This window comes from Phasianus colchicus, chromosome 3 (genome assembly GCF_987193195.1).
Source record: "Phasianus colchicus chromosome 3, bPhaCol1.hap1.1, whole genome shotgun sequence".
Lineage (NCBI taxonomy): Eukaryota > Metazoa > Chordata > Aves > Galliformes > Phasianidae > Phasianus > Phasianus colchicus.
This window is the reverse complement of record NC_143438.1, coordinates 75,475,149-75,489,662: the sequence shown is the minus strand read 5'-3', so window position 1 is coordinate 75,489,662 and position 14,514 is coordinate 75,475,149. Positions and strand designations below refer to the sequence as shown.

Sequence of the window (14,514 nt, the reverse complement as noted above, 5' to 3'; positions counted from 1 at the left end):
AATCATGACCTTGCAGATACCAGGAACCAACTCATTTTTTTTATATAGCTCTGATAGAAGCAGAAAAATAAACTGACTCATGAAACATGCGAACAAATTTTCTTTCAATATTCTCAAAATTTTTTGCAAAATATTTTTGCAGAATATTGAAAAATATTTTTAAGCAGATCTTATCTTTCAGTAATGGAATGAATGAAAAAATATAGGAGATGAGAAAGAGTTGCATCATCATAACCTTGCAGTAGGAAGATGTATGATTTCCAACTTCAGGAGAGCTATCAAAGGATTGTGAATAGCTAGATATATACAAAAGAGGTTCATGTATGAAGCAACATGTCTAGAATGTCAAAAAAGATTTAAGATTTAAACCACTGATGTCAGATCTGAAAAAAAAAATAGCATTAAAACTCATTTTATCAAGGGCAAAAATAAAAAATTATTGTGCAACTCAAACATGTTGACGTCACCTGAAAATCTAACAGTTCAGACAAAGAGAATGACACAATAAAAAGCTTTAGATCAGCATTAAGGTCTCCTGTTCCCCAGCTTTTATTAGCAGGATGTTATACACAGTTTAATAGGACATTACAAACACTTGCTTTGGCTTAAGCAGAGGAATGAAATCAGCCATTTCACTGACTAATAGCATGCCACAAAATGACTGAAAGAAGAATATGCCTTTTCAGACCATTCTTTTGCTATAAAGGAAACCAAACTTACTGAAAGATAGGTAGTATAGGTCTTGAGGACAATAGAGTACATGAATGCTTTTGCTTAAAATGAAATAAAAAGGGCCTTTTTGTGTAATCCAGAATTAATGTGAAATTGGATCACACAAATCAAAGAACTGCAGTGCATACAGCCATAAATGCACCATCTGTGCACAGCAGACCTCAGAACGGAACTTCTGAGTCTATGGATTATATGGAGTAATATTTTGCATTTCTTTGATTCATATCGTTTGGTGGTTTCCAGAGTCTAGCATTATACTACATCAGAATCCAAACTCAGCTCACAAGGTTAAGTCTATGAAAACCACTACATATGGTTACTTCTTAACCGCCCTCAGCATAAAATCTCCATGCAATTCAAATTATGTCAGTGTCACCTCAAACAACATCAAATATGATACAGCTAAGTAAGTAAATTAACACTATGCCTGCTGCCACTGCCTTCTCCATAGATTCACTGCATAGAAAGTAGTAAAAACACTGTAAGGTAGATTATAAATACTGGATATGGTGTAGAAAAAAATTTAATAATGGAAAACTGTTCTGCGGATGTGAAGTACAACCTGCTGCTGAATCGTTTATGACTTCTCTTTTCCTCTGCAGTACATCCAATATAAGAAAAACATCCTTGGAGAATGTGCAATCTGAAATCATTCCAGCTTTCTTTAAGGCAACAAATTCCAGATCAATCAAAGAGGATCTACGTTCAAGTATCTACGTGTCTGAGCAGTTTAGGATCTATCAATTGTAAACAGAACAGTTGCAACATCCAGAGAACAGTCAGACTAGCAGCTCAAACAATTAATATTATTTTAATAAGCATAATACTAGTAAAGAAAACAGGACAAAAATCTATTGAGTACTACTCATGATAAAACTAAAAAGCAAAAGGAATGAGATAGAAATGGTTTGATGTTCCTGAGATTCTGAGATTCCAACAGAAGAGGGGTGGCCAGCAGGAACAGGGAGGTGATTGTTCCCCTCTACTCTGCTCTTGTGAGGCCCCATCTGGAATACTGCATCCAGGTCTGCAGCCCCCAGTACAAAAAAAACAGGGAGCTGTTGGAGAGGGTCCAGAGGAGGGCCACAAAGATGATCAGGGGGCTGGAGCACCTCCCCTATGAGGACAGGCTGAGGGAGCTGGGCTTGTTCAGCCTGGAGAAAAGAAGGCTGCGGGGTGACCTCATTGCAGCCTTTCAGTACCTAAAGGGAGCCTACAAACAGGAGGGGAATCAACTCTTTGAAAGGGTTGATAACAGCAGGACAAGGGGAAATGGTTTTAAGTTGAGGGAGGGGAGATTTAGGTTGGACGTCAGGGGGAAGTTCTTTACAGAGAGAGTGGTGAGGTGCTGGAACAGGCTGCCCAGAGAGGTTGTGGATGCCCCATTCCTGCAGATGTTCAAGGACAGATTGGATGGGGCCCTGGGCAGCCTGGTCTAGCATTAGATGTGGAGGTTGGTGACCCTACATATGGCAGGGAGGTTGGAGATTCGTGATCCTTGAGGTCCCTTCCAACCCTGGCCATTCTGTGATTCTGTGATTCTGAGAATGAACAGTGCCTTTTACTCCATGACGAAGTTCTCTCCAGATGACCAACTGTACTGGTTTTGGCTGGAATAATTTTTTTCATAGTAGCTCATATGGTGATGTATTTTGGATTTGTGCCCAGAACAGCACTGATAACACATTGCTGTTTTAGCTGTTGCTGAGCAGCACTTGCACCACACTAAGGACTTTTCAGTTTCTTACACTGCCCAGCTAGCAAGTAGGAAGGGGAAGGGCACAAGAAGCCAAGAGGGGGCAGAACCAAGACAGCTGACCCAAACTGGTAAAAAAGGATATCTCATACCATATGACATCATGCTTAGTGAAAAAACAAGTGGGGGTAAGGAGGAAGTGGGAACATTCAGAGTCTTCCAAAGTAATGACTACATGTGACTGGAGCCCTGATCTCCTGGAAACAGCTGAACATCTGCATGCCGATGGGGAACAATGAATGAATTACTCATTTTGCTCTTTTTGCACGCACAGCTTTTGCTTACCTATTGAACTGTCCTTAACTTAGCCCACAAGTTCTCTTGTTTTTACTTTCACATTCTCTTCCCCATCCCACCAGCAGGAAATAAGTGAGTAGCTGGGTGGTGCTGAGCTGCCTACAGGGCAAACCCACAGCACTCAGCTCAGACATACGGCGCTTTGTATGAAGAACTGCAAAGCAGTGATTGCTGCAACAGAAAAGGAAGCTGATCAAAAAGTTTTTTTAAAAAGCTCCATTTGACATTTCTGTTCATAAAAACTACAGAGCATGGAGTCTTTGAGATACTTTTTTATTCTAAGTGGTTTACTGTTTTTTAACCTCTTGAAATTACTTTTGGTGCAATATCTCATGTGTTTGGGACATAAAATAGAGACAATATTGTTCTTACTTTCTATCTCCTTCTGTTATTTACACTGTGCAATGTAAACAGAAAAAAAAAAAAGAAAAAAAAACCACTGCTAAACATTTCTTGCTTTTTGGCAGTTTCCCTGTTACCATTTTAATTCTGCCACATTATTCTCATGGATTTAATTTCCCTAGATGAATGACCTACCATATTAGAGTAGCCAGATTTCTCCACAGACTTAAGAATTTTAAAAAGCTTGTCATGACAGTCTCCCATATAACATATTTTTTACTTTCTGGTTCTTTCAGTTAATGTTAAAATAAATATATAACATGAAGCATTCAGAAACTAAGGCTTACAGTTCATAAAACTTTAGGAATAAAGTTGAATATAATTTCTTGATGGCAACTCTAAATTTCAATTAATAACATGAATTTTCTTAACTTCATCAATAATAAAGATCAGATTATATTTATGTTCACCTCTTAATAGCCACTGAATACAGTAAAACTGTAAGCCTTTCCAGAGCTACTGCTGAGAACAGCACTGGCATCACAGCATACATAGGTTGAATAGATGGCCTATCCCAATGTTTGAATTCTAGGAGGTGCTAATGTTTCCCTTTAACAGCCCATCTGACCAATCAGCCTTTGATGACTGGGCATCCTTTTCGACATCTCCACCAAAGTTCATGTGAGGTATACGAGGCTAGAAAATTATTCTGAGGACCCTTTAAACTTCAAGAGCATATAATACATATAAATATACTCTAAGCATGCTTGTACATTTAATTAGGGAACACTAGTATTAGTAACTAAATAAAATAGAAAGTGCTCTGATAGAGCAGTCTGCTCAGCAGTGTTGATAATGATCAGCAGAATGATTCTGGCTTCAGGCATGAAGTCCAAATTCTTCTCTTGTTAAACATTATAGTGTCCATGTTTTTTATATTACTCTGGTTAGAGTAAATGCATAGTATGTATCTGAATTATATATCTGTATCTCTATGTTTCCATCTCTGCATGCATAGAATATAAAAATATTTTCAGTTATTATTGATGAGATTAATAAGAGAGCTGTTGGTTTGTTTGTATCATGCCATTATCATTCCATTTCCCCAGCAAAACTGCAAAATTAAGGAGAAGAAAAAAAAAAAGGGAAAAAAAAGAGACACTTCTTAGCATGAAGTTAAGCTGCCAGGTCTAGTACCGAATTTCACAGAAATCATGCATATAATGGAGGAGCATTTGGAGCCACTAAATGAATCCATCAGCTGAAATCAGAGCAAAGGGCAATAGGCAGAGTAAGTGAAACAAAAAGGTTTAGATTAATTGCAATCAATTTGTCCTCAGATAAGGTTTAAAAATAGGAAATAAAATATGGTAGAATTCAAGAGGTGAGGGGAAAATGATTTTAATTATATTGGCTGTAAAAGATAATATAACTATCTAACTTCTTTCAAGCTTGGGATATAAATATTGTTGAAAAGGTTACAGCTAGGCAGGAAGAGGAAGGCTGCCAAACGATGCTGCTCTTGCTGCCAAATACCAAGGCAGGTGGAGGCCTCTGGAGAGAGAGGATATCATTTCCATGGAAACACATGAGCAAACTCTCTTTTTTCCCTCCCTAACATATTTCGGTTCCTATTCTATCTTGTTTAGAAGGAAATTAAATTTATTTAATTAAACAGTTTTTACTTTTGTGTTCCAGTAAAGTGCAGCTGCAGAGCTTGAGAGCCTCAGAGTGACTTTTCACATAATTGCATCAAGAAAGAGGAAGGGAAATTCTATCTCCATCCCCTGGCCAAGCTTGGATCCCAATACATCAGTGTTAAAAGAGCCATAGTTTCAACCACTGCTGAGTAACACTAAGATAAACAAGCAAAGAAAAACACCTTATTCTAATGACAAGAACTCAACAAGAAATTGAGGAACCATGAAAAGACTCAAATCATCACACAAAGTTCTCACCATCATCCACTAACATGCTTTGCTGAGCCTTGTTTTGGATTGCAGACATTCTGTTACCAAGTGAGCAGCCAAAAACACTCAGGTACAGCACAATCACTATGATTCAACAAATCTCCAAGCACATGGACAAATTCTGTCACACTGCAACTGTTATTTTCCATGATTTCTTCTTATGAGTGAAGAATGCACATTGTCTGTGCCCATTTGAACACAGTAGGCAGCTCCTCAGCTGCTTCTGGTGAGGGTTGTTTCAATAAACCCATTATATTTTATAGTATACAGGATAAGATAAAGCTCAAAAAGAAAAAATTAAATTTGTGGCATAAATTCAACAGATCTTTTCAGTATAAGTGTTGAATACTTTCTTACCTGTCTGATGTTGTGTCACTTGTTACTTGGTGCTTTACTCCAGAACCATTCTTAATCGAGTCTTGCCTGGTGAGTCCTTGAGATCTGTTTTTGTCCAAAACTTGTGTGGATATGTCACCTGGTGGTCCTTGGTACTGCAAATGCTCTTGGAGCTTTGCTTTTTTCTCTTGAGGTGCTTCCTCGTTCCGCAGACCTCTAGTACCTTCTTGGTCAGGCTTCTGTGGTGCGTTTGATCCACTGTTATAGAACCAGGCTCCTGATTTTGTGAGGATTTCTTGTTGTTTTCGGCACAAGTTACATACCCACATTACCTGTTTAGACATATTTAAATGGAAAATCTGTTAGTTTGCAAATACTGTAGAAAAATTTTCTTCAAACTTATACTAACAGATTACTGTCATTTCCAAAGGTATAAATAATCCTTTTCTAACTTTATTATAATTACAATAGCTTATCTTCAGCACAATGTCTGTACAATGTTCAAAGAAATTGTTTTAAATATACATCTAAACACACACAAAAAAACCCTTTCATACTATCTTTGCTTCATTGTTACAGTGCAAGAGAATGCCATACAACGCGACAGATATAAAAAAAAAAAAGCATCTACCCACTTCAATGGCAGTAAATTTGAAAATCAAGTCTAAAGTTCGAAGATAACAGAAAAAAAGGAAGGGATAAAAAATTCATTAAACACTTTTCTTATTTATTAAGCTACTTTCTTATTAACTCAGAGTAAAAACTTTAGAATAAATCCTCTGCTTGTTTGTAACAAGTAATTTTATAATCCTCCAAATGTTCTGCTGTGGTCTGCTTTTTATTTTTACATGAATCGGCTGACTTCAAGATTGACTTTATTTTCTAAGCTATTGTAAATTAAACAATTTTATAAATAAAATAACACAGTATATACATTGGTGAGTCTCTCCATAGCTAAGAATTAGCTTTCACTGTACGCATTAAGTTATTAAAATGATTCTGACTTCCTAGTTGTGAGATCCTGCACTTAGTAATGAGATTGTTAATATTCTAAAATGTGTTCATTTGCAATGCTCACCTCAGACACATGACAGTGCATATAAGTGCCAATGCCAATTACTTTTAAGTCAATTTCACATTTAATTCTTACATTACAATAAAATATATCACGATGCAATGAATAAAATGTAATAGGCAAGTTATTAATTTAATGGCATATTCAGATTGGTTATCATACTATCTTAAAGTTTTGATTATATATATGTAAAATTAATTCACCACATTTTTAGAATCACAGAACCATTTATGTTGGAAGGGATCTTTAAAGGTCATGTAGTCCAACATCCCTGCAGTGGACACCTACAGTGAGATCAGGTTGCTCAGAGCCTGGTCCAGCCAGATCTTGAATGTCCAATAGTGGGGGTTGCCATGACCTTGCACTTAGTTTTGTTGAACCTCATGAGGTTCATCTAGGCCCACCGCTCAAGTCACTGTCCAGGTCAGTCTGGATGGCACCCTGTCCCTCGAGCACACTGACTACACCACACAGCCTGGTGTCATCTACAAACTTGCTGAGGATGCTCTTGATCCCACTGCTGATTTCACTGATGAAGATTTGAAAGAGCTTAAGTCCCAGTACAGACCCCTCAGGGACACCACTCATCACTGATCTCCATCCAGACATGGAGCCATTGACCACTTTAGCACTTCACTCCTTAATTTTCATTTTTCTTTATTCTTAACTTGACTCTTTTGTTCTTTATTTATTTTTTGTCTTACGTTTACTACATATTCCTTCAATGTCTACACTCAGCCTTCAATGCAGTTATCATGTCTCCAGTTCTAAGCCAGTACTGAACTGTCTCTTTTTCAAATGCTCACAAAAGGACATTCAGTGGCTTAATTTAATACTCTTCATTATTCTTTTAAATGATAGATGGTTGAATTACATTGAAAATTTAGCTTCTGCCTCCATAATACATCTGGTTCTGCCCACCACAAAAGGATTCAGAATCTGTAAGCTGTATCTTACTTTCATTCTCCACTAAGTTAATTAATAGAAAATTTGGGCCAGGCTGTTGTGTCAAGACTCATCAAAAATGTTTTTGGTGAAAGTTCTTACTCAAATTCACTGATTTCCTTATCACAATCTGCTATGCTAGGAGTAGTGTACTTGCCAGCGTAATGGTGGCAATATGCCCCATCCTGGCAAGTATCTCTCCTAACCTTTTATAGCACTGATACTCCACTTTTGAGAACTCAAGTCAGCTTATTTCAGTGAGGCAGAACAAGTTATCTAAGCACTGACAGGGTAAAAAAAGCAAGGCTCCCTGAGCAGCTGGCTGTCTGAAGTGGTCTAGATTTCCCTTGAAGGTCAATACCATGCATGCTTCAGGCCTGGCCATCAGTCAAATATAAATGTCAGAGCAGGTCTATTTTACTTTTGTGAATTGCTAATTTAGGAAGAAGACAAAATCTCCAAAGTTAATCTTCCACACCAAAGACAGAAGTATTTTTGCCCTCTTTAATAAGTTACAATTAAAAGCCTTTAGCATTTATGCATGTTTTTTTCATTGTTGAAAGAAGCTGTAAAATTTCCATCTATGTACTTGTGTAATGAAAGGACCTGCTCCAAAAGTATAAAAATATATTACAACTTGAATCACTACCAGACAAAATCCCCCCAAAATTTTAATCATTAATTTCCTTCTATTACTAGATATTGAAATGTTACAAAAACTAGATAACACAGTCTAAACACTTAAGCAACCACGTCCTCATCTGTCAGTCACATTTTTTCCCAGGACAACGCACTCTAAGATGACCAATATTATCCTCCTGTACTCAACAAAATGATAGGCCTTTCTGAATGAATACAATTTAATAGCTCTTCCTCTAAGAAAAGAATTACAAGAGTCCTCCTGATCTACCTTCTTCCGTAGGACACACAAAATGTAGTGACCTGTTCCAATATAAATATCAGCTGCTGCCAATCTGGGTAGCTGATGATGTATATCAGAGCAGAGCAGTGCAATTGCTGGTGCCAGGAGACTGGCATGAAACAAGCAAATGCTTTATGAGAAAAGTTCAAACAAGCCCAGGCTATGTAAAAGCTATTGCCTGTCTTAGTTGTAGGTGTCATTATTGTGAGTATCTTTGTTGAAGATATCTGATATTTTAATATTCATCTTTAAAGCCTGGAAGCTGTTTTTCACTGATTGTCAGTGACACTTCATGGAATTCACCATGTTATATCCCAGCCCTACTGAAGTCAAACTGGCTCTTGCTGTTTCCACCATTCAATATTTCTTGCGGAATACCAAAGTAATTTGGTCAGACCTACAGGAAATAACAGGAGCACTTAAGCTGAAAGCACTTCATGAAACATAATGAACATTTTCAAAAATGAAAATTTACCTAAGGCATTCATATTAGAAAAAAATAAATAAATATAACATTGTTTTATTTGGAAAAGACCTCTAAGATCATCTAGTCCAACTGTCCACCTACCACCAGTATTGCTACTAGACCATGTCCCTGAGTAATACATCTAGCCTTTCCTTAAGCACCTCCAGGGATGGTGACTCCACCACCTCCCTGAGCAGCCTGTGTCAATGCCTAACCCACTTCTTCCCAAACCAGCTGCAGGCAGAGATGTCCCCTGCTCCAGTCTATCTAACACATCTCAGCAACATTGTATTCTGCTGCTTGGCTTGCACTAATGACACTCTCTGAAGCCCCTTGGTGCTGTAGAGTGGTGTCTCATGTTGCACAATGGGCCTGGGTTGTTTTGGGAGCCTGCCCCTGTTCTGAACCTGATGAGACAACTCTCCTGCACATCTCTGGGATGGTGCTGCAGCTACATGCAGAGGAAGGTGTGCTGCTGGATGCACACAGACACAAAGCCTACTCTGAGCCTGCTGCTTTATGATGCTGATCTTTCTCACTTGCTTCTCATTCTTCTACACACTGATGCACACTTCTGTGCTGTTGACCCAGGCAGATATAGTTTTAGCTTCAAATAATTACAAAGAACAAGCAAAATGACAATCATCATGCTCAGAAATGTATGTATTGTCAATGCGCACTATGAAATCCAAATTCTGCACCACTACAGGGTGCAACAAACTTCTCCATTCTATCAGTGTGTATCAGTAGGACTATTTCTGCCATGTAAGGAATACCAGTAATTTACAGTGCAGACCTCTCAACTATGTCCACCATGCATGTAGGAGCAGAGAGAACAAGGTGGCACCTGCTGTGTGGGACTTCTCCTTCTGCCACCAGGACTCACTGAGGCAGCTGCCCCACAGCAGCTCCCAGGCCAGCAGAGACATCCTGCCCTGATCAAGGCCCAGCTGGAGTTTCGTGTGGCTGGGCCAGACACACAGCAAGAAAGGGAGATCCACGAGTGGATCTTGTGCTAATGCTCACATTTTGACAGTTCTGCAAGGGAGAACCACAAAAACCTTACCTCTGAAACAGCAATTTAAAAAAGGTTAATCCTTTCCTCAAAAACTTTGCATAAGGAAGCAGGCACACTGCCTGCTACACCCATTTCCAGTTCTCCACCACCACTCTGAAGAGCTCAAAAGTCTAAATCACAAAGCATCATCAACTGTGCACAAGTTGCATCTTGGAGCATCAATCCTCAACACCAGAACAGGTCCAATTCTAAAAGGAAAACATGGAGCAAAGCGTGCTCTTCAACAGCTCTAACAGACAGACAATAAGTAACAGTTTAGAGACTGAAGTGCCTGCAGTGCTGACGCACATTTCAATACGAAAGGCTGACCCACCACCTAGTGCCTGGAATAAGAACTGCTGAAGCTCTTTTCAAATACATTTCTCCTGGAAAGTGCAAAAATAATCACACAAAATATATCTATCCTGACATTTTCACATTAACTCTTAATATTTTTTTTTTCAGACAAATACTTCTTCTTAGATACAAAACTTTGTTTTTGAAAAGACATATTCCAAGTTTGGATTCAACAGATTTATTTCAAATCTTCTAGCTGCTTTCAGTTCACAATTATTCTATACAAAGAAGGAACACATTTTGGTTTTTTTTGATTTCTTGATCACTTCTCACAAGATTATCCTATAACATGCTCTAATTTCTACCAACACCATCGAAAAGCTTCCATTATATAATATTAGCATTGTATATTTATTCTGAAAGTACACAGAAGCAAACTCTGCAATAGACAAATAATCAGCCATTGCACATCTACGTAGCAAACATAATTAAGGCAAGAAAAATCACTCCTTTATATTGTCCTAAATAAAACCATTATGTATTTGTTCATTAGTTGAAACTTTTCATAACATATTACATAAATTCATTTAAATGGAAAATAAATTTATGAAGAAATTAAATTTGAAGACATTTAAAATAAAATTACGTGTAATAAAAATGATACAGTACCACAGTCATTTTAACAGTACCTAATAAATTATGTGAAAAGACAGCTACCTCACAAAATATTCGCCATTCCTCATATAATTAAAGTACAGATGGCCCAACGTTAACTTCTGAGAATAAAATGTAAGACTCACTATATTTAAAATTAGATTAAAAGACGCTGTGCATTTGATTACTCATTAGCCTGAGTATGATAGTTTAGATACTACAATTTAAGAAATAATTACCCTAAATTCTCATTAGTCATAAGAACAGTACTTTGAATTACAGGTGTGCAGAGGAGGTGCAAGTAATAAGGCTTACAGAGAGCAGTAAAGTTTGTCACTACAGTACTACCAGCTTTCAGAATTCATTTCCTTGCCACAAGCAGCAATGTATTAGTGCATTAACTGCTATGCAGTTTCAAGAAGCTTCTCTTAGAATCATAGAATTCTTAGAGATGGAAGGCACAGTTAAAGATCATCTAGTCCAACTTCCCTGCAGTGAACAGGGACATCCACAGCTAGATCAGGTTGCCCAGGGCCTGATCCAGTCTCTCCTTGAAAATCTTCATGGATGGGGCATCCACCACATATCTGGGCAACCTGTTCCTGTGCCTCACTATCCAGTATATAAGACTTCTTCACTATTTCTGATCTTAATCTATCTTCTCTAAGCTTGAAGGCATTTCCCCTTGTTCTATCACAACAGACCCTGTTAAAGAGTCTGTCCTTTTCTCTCCTGTAGCTCCCCTTTATATACTGAAAAGCCACTGTCAGGTCACTTTGAAGCCTTCTCTTCTCCTGGCCAAACAGCCCCAGCTCTTTTAGCTTGTCCTTGTAGGAGAGCTGTTTCATTCTTTGGGTTTCCATCACTTTGTTTAAATATATGTACACATTATTAGTATGTGTACAATTCCTTAAACATTCCCCAAGGTAGCAAGATCATAGCACAGAAAGGAGTGGGGAAGAAAACTGAAGAGAAAGAAAATTCTTTGCTTGGGCCAAGCATCAAGCAACTAATTATGTTTAATAACATACTAAAGTTAACTCTTTTTTTTTGTTTACAGTTTGTCATATATACCAAGTAACTCGATCACATCATGGCGGAGTGCAATGCTTTCAATGTTTGAAGTCATCCTGTACCAAAGAAGTTCTTTTGAGGAAGAAATACTTCAGTTTCTCCATTAGTCACTGCTTTGATCTGGAATAGACACTGCTGAATCAGTGCTGGTACTTGGCAACATGAGCCATCTTCCTCTGTAAAATCACTGAAGTTGCAATTACACAGCAAATGCATGCATCTTTTGCTAATATGGCCTTATTATAAGATACACTGATATCTTCCTTACTTCTTATCCCAAGTTCTGCTGAGCTTTCTCCATTCTGCCTGTTTAACGTATTAAGTGTTTTCTAAGAACTGTTAGTCTAATCAGTGGCTGTCTTCATTCTGTGGCTGCAATTGTCCTGATCAGAAATAAAACTTCTTCTTATTCTTCATATTTTGAGTTCAAAGTTCTTTTAACTAGAACAGATTTCTGTTAGCTAACATATTAAATCTTATCTATTTGGTTCTGTACACTACTAAAAATGCCTCATGTTTGCTCTAAAACACAATTCATGTTTTTCCCAGCCTGAAACCTCGATTCTCTCTTACAGCTAAGATTATTGGTTTATGTTATATTCCTTTCTACAAGGTGTTTCCTTAAAAGTTTTTAATTTTCACAGAATCAGAGAATTGAAGGTGTTGGAAGGGACCTCGTGAGATCATTGAGTCCAACCTCCCTGCTAAAGCAGGCTCCCTACAGTAGGTTGCACAGGTAGGCATCCAGACAGGTCTTGAATATCTCCACAGAAGGAGACTCCACCACCTCTCTGTGCAACCTGTTCCAGCACATTTACTGAAAAGTTCTTCTGCATGTTGGTATGGAACTTCACACATGTTTTTCAGCCACGACTCCTTGTCCTATCACTAAGCATCACTAAGAAGAACCTGGCCTCATCCCTTTGCCTCTCACCTCCCTTTAGATACTTATAAATAGATTCACTCTCAGTCTTCTTTTCCCCAGGCTGAACAGACCTAGGTTACTCAGCCTTTCCTCATATGGGAGATGCTCCAGGTCCTTTATCATCTTTGTTGCCCTCTGCTGGACTCTTTCTATAACATCCCCATCTTTTATAAACTGGGGAGTCCAGAACTGGACATAGTGTTCTAAAGGTGGCTCCACAAGGGCAGAGTAGAGGGAGAGGATGACCTCTCTCAACATTCCAGCCACGCTCTTTTTAATGCATCCCAGGATACCACTGGCCTTCTTTGCCACCAGGACACACTGGCTCATTGTCGACCTGCTGTCCATCAGGACTCCACGTCCTTCTCTGCAGAGCTCCTCTCGAGCAGGTCAGCCCCTAACCTGTACTGATGCACATGGTTATTCCTCCCCAAGTGCAAGACTCTACATCTCCTCTTGTTAAACCTCATCAGGTTCTTCCCTACCCTACTTTCCAGCCTGTCCAGGTCTTGTTGAATGGTAGCACAGCCTTCTGAATATTTTAATATTATTTTTACTTAAGCAATTGCTTACAACTGTGCAAGACTTAAAATATGTACTATCAACAGCCAGCACTCAAACTTCTGAAAATCATAGGGGTTTTCATAATAAGTGGAGGATTTAGGGCTCATCTCTACAGACATTCTACTAGTGGTTCAAGTTAAGATGACAGATCCACCTTTTGTAGTTAGTAAAATTTTTAAATTGGTTGTTTTGGAGTGAATGGAGATCATATCTAACATATGCTCATTCACTGTGAACAGCAGGGTGTAGATACAATTTAACAAAGCAGAAACATTTCAATTTCATTATACTGTTGTGACCATACAAACAAAAGTCATCATCATGTAAAGATGAGGACTTCACAGGATCACATTCTGTGTTTTTTTTTCAAGTAAACGTTGTTTAGCTTTTCCTCTGTTTTCTTTCCATACACAATGCCTACTGTGAAACTTAAAAATTGCATCTCTTCTTTTCCAGTATCGATCCTACTTTGAGCAGAAGGTTGGACTAGATGACTCACAAGGTCCCTTCCAAACTGAATGATTCTATTGCCACATCCAACAGGTTTTTTCTAACTCTTTTCCTACACAAAAATTAATCCCAGGTAACCGCTTTAAGATCAAGAGAATTACTCTGCATTGATTTGACTGCAACAGAAAACAAAAACTCCCTGTAGTCAGTATGTTTTTTGTGAAATTTTTCTTAAGGACATTTTTGTTTTTATTTGATGACAGTCAATTTTATTGCTTCCCTTTCAAAGCAAAATGAATCTGTAAGATTTCATATTCTCTACAAATAAATCAATAAATATCATTACTGACAATGAATAGTAGCTTCATCTGCTACTGTAGTGTAGAAAACAGAAGTTATATCTTACCATTTATCTATTCAGCTATACATGGGATGCCTTCATCCTATGAATAAACATCATTTTCTTCCATGAAATGAATGCATTTATTCCATATAGTATTTTACAAGAAGCAAGATAATCCATGAATTTGTGCCTATTATAAAACAGTTAAGAAAAAATCCAACATTTTTCCAACATTTTGATATACCACTAGTCTGTGCTATGGTACTGCCTTTCACTTTCAAGTGAGTAATAAAGTTAAAATCAGTATGG

The 14,514-nt window shown here is 37.9% G+C and overlaps 1 protein-coding gene across 17 annotated transcripts in view; it reads right to left on the bottom strand.

Annotated features, from left to right (window-relative positions):
- The window catches only part of RIMS2 (regulating synaptic membrane exocytosis 2), a 436,018-nt gene that overhangs the window by 313,859 nt on the left and 107,645 nt on the right, over positions 1-14,514 (bottom strand). For all 17 annotated transcript variants that reach the window (XM_090137872.1, XM_090137865.1, XM_090137886.1 and 14 more), the window contains one exon: positions 5,455-5,765. In XM_090137872.1, the coding sequence (XP_089993998.1) occupies positions 5,455-5,765 (311 nt within the window). The remainder of the gene's footprint in view (positions 1-5,454; positions 5,766-14,514) is intronic.